The sequence below is a fragment of the Habropoda laboriosa genome, unplaced genomic scaffold, assembly GCF_001263275.1.
Source record: "Habropoda laboriosa isolate 0110345459 unplaced genomic scaffold, ASM126327v1 scaffold89, whole genome shotgun sequence".
Classification (NCBI taxonomy): domain Eukaryota; kingdom Metazoa; phylum Arthropoda; class Insecta; order Hymenoptera; family Apidae; genus Habropoda; species Habropoda laboriosa.
Genome location: NW_017100263.1, coordinates 1157905 through 1159694, shown reverse-complemented (window position 1 = coordinate 1159694; position 1790 = coordinate 1157905). Strand labels below are relative to the sequence as shown.

Sequence of the window (1790 nt, the reverse complement as noted above, 5' to 3'; positions counted from 1 at the left end):
AGTGAATTTAAGCTAAACACAATAGCAATGTAATGATCATTCGTTATAAATATCGATTTTATTAATATATTGTGAGTATTCAAGGGGAACTACGTAACTGGAATCACTCCTATAACTCCGTAAATAAGAATTGTAGTGAAAATTGATTTAGGTGTATGCTACAAGATTCGAAAGGAGCTACATAAAGCGCTATTCGGTTATTTCATCACTTGTGTCCTTCAAAATTTCAGTGCCCTCTTCAGTCTTGCAAATGGAAATTACTATTTTTTATTACGAAAATCGCGTACATTTAAATATATTAGGCAGTGCAATATTCAGACGATTTTTAAGCAAAGACCAATCAATACACAGAAGCTCAACTGGTACTGTAGGTAAATTGTTTACCTAACCTTGTAAAATAGAAAACAAGAGATAAATGAAATAATTTTCGCGAAAATCATTATTTATGGAGTTGTTGAAGTGATTCTAGTTATTTGCCACTCCTTGCATATACAGGGTGTCTCAAATCGTAAAACATCTGCAAACCGAGTATCTTGGATTGTGGCTTACATTTACACGAATATAGTTCTTTGCAAGTTACAATTCAACAGATACAAACAGTTCATGAAGTTAGTAATATTTATAAACGAGCAAACAGAAGTGGTTCATGGCGAAATTTAATTTCATTCGAATTCAATTTTTCCGTAAATGAAGTCTCAAACGAAAAAAATTTGATTCTACGTTTTCATTTTACTTCTTTCCTTCTTATTTTCTAGTCTGCGGAGCACGTTGTATATTTTTTTAAAACATATTTGAAATTGGATATTAAGAAGAATTTATACAAATCGATTTATTACATCAGAATTACTATTCTTTTTAAAATTTAGTTTTTACCAGTTGCAGTAATTCAATAATGTATAATTAGAATACACAATTACGTTGTCACGATTACCTTAAAAAAAATTATAATTATTTTTCAAAATAGTTTGACGAGATTAATAGAAAATCATTGAAAAATAATTCGACGAACTTTAAGCAACACGTTTAAAATTAAGTTAAAAAGTAATTGAAATTAGAATTGGTGTAATATTACATACATATACAATATTATAGCAAAGTAATAATACAATTGAAATAAATCAAATAAGAAATAATATTTATAAATGATATGTTTTATGGGTAATGAGGCTGAATAAAGGATATAAAGTTATCTTTTATTGCTTCCGTTTAGAAACTTATGTGAAATTCAAATTTTAATTATAAAATAGAAATCATTATCTAGCGGTTTTCACTATGAACTCTAAATCTCTGTTTAGGTCTGGGTAGATGCCGCGACGCAGGTGTTTTTCTCTCTTGGTCCAGGATTTGGGGTGCTTCTAGCTTATGCGAGTTATAATAAATATCACAATAACGTTTACAAGTAAGAAATACAATTATAAAATTTATACAAATTGAACAAATAAGAAATACAATTGTAAAATTACACATTTTCTTTTTAAAATTGTATCAGTAAATTTTATTAGTAACAATTACTGACGAATCATAAGTATCAGATTTATTTTCATTTTATTTTTGTTTTATTATTTTTTATATTCAAAAGAAAATAGTTTTACAGAAAATTGTTACAATATCTAACAATAAACAGTATATTCTTTAATAATTATTATTAGTTAGCTTCTATCAATTTATACGTACATATATATTTTTTATTGATATGAGTAAAATGGCAATCATATTCTAATAATTTTGTATTGGTCATAGCACGAATATTGTACTATTTTGATATAATTCTGAACACTGTATGTTAAATA

The 1790-nt window shown here is 26.5% G+C and overlaps 1 protein-coding gene across 1 annotated transcript in view; it reads left to right on the top strand.

Moving 5' to 3' along the window:
• Positions 1-1403, top strand: part of LOC108573020 (sodium-dependent dopamine transporter-like) — a 20710-nt gene extending 19307 nt beyond the window's left edge. The window contains exon 6 of the mRNA XM_017935377.1: positions 1296-1403. Coding sequence (XP_017790866.1) covers positions 1296-1403 — 108 coding nt within the window. The remainder of the gene's footprint in view (positions 1-1295) is intronic.
• The last annotated feature ends 387 nt before the right edge of the window (positions 1404-1790 follow it).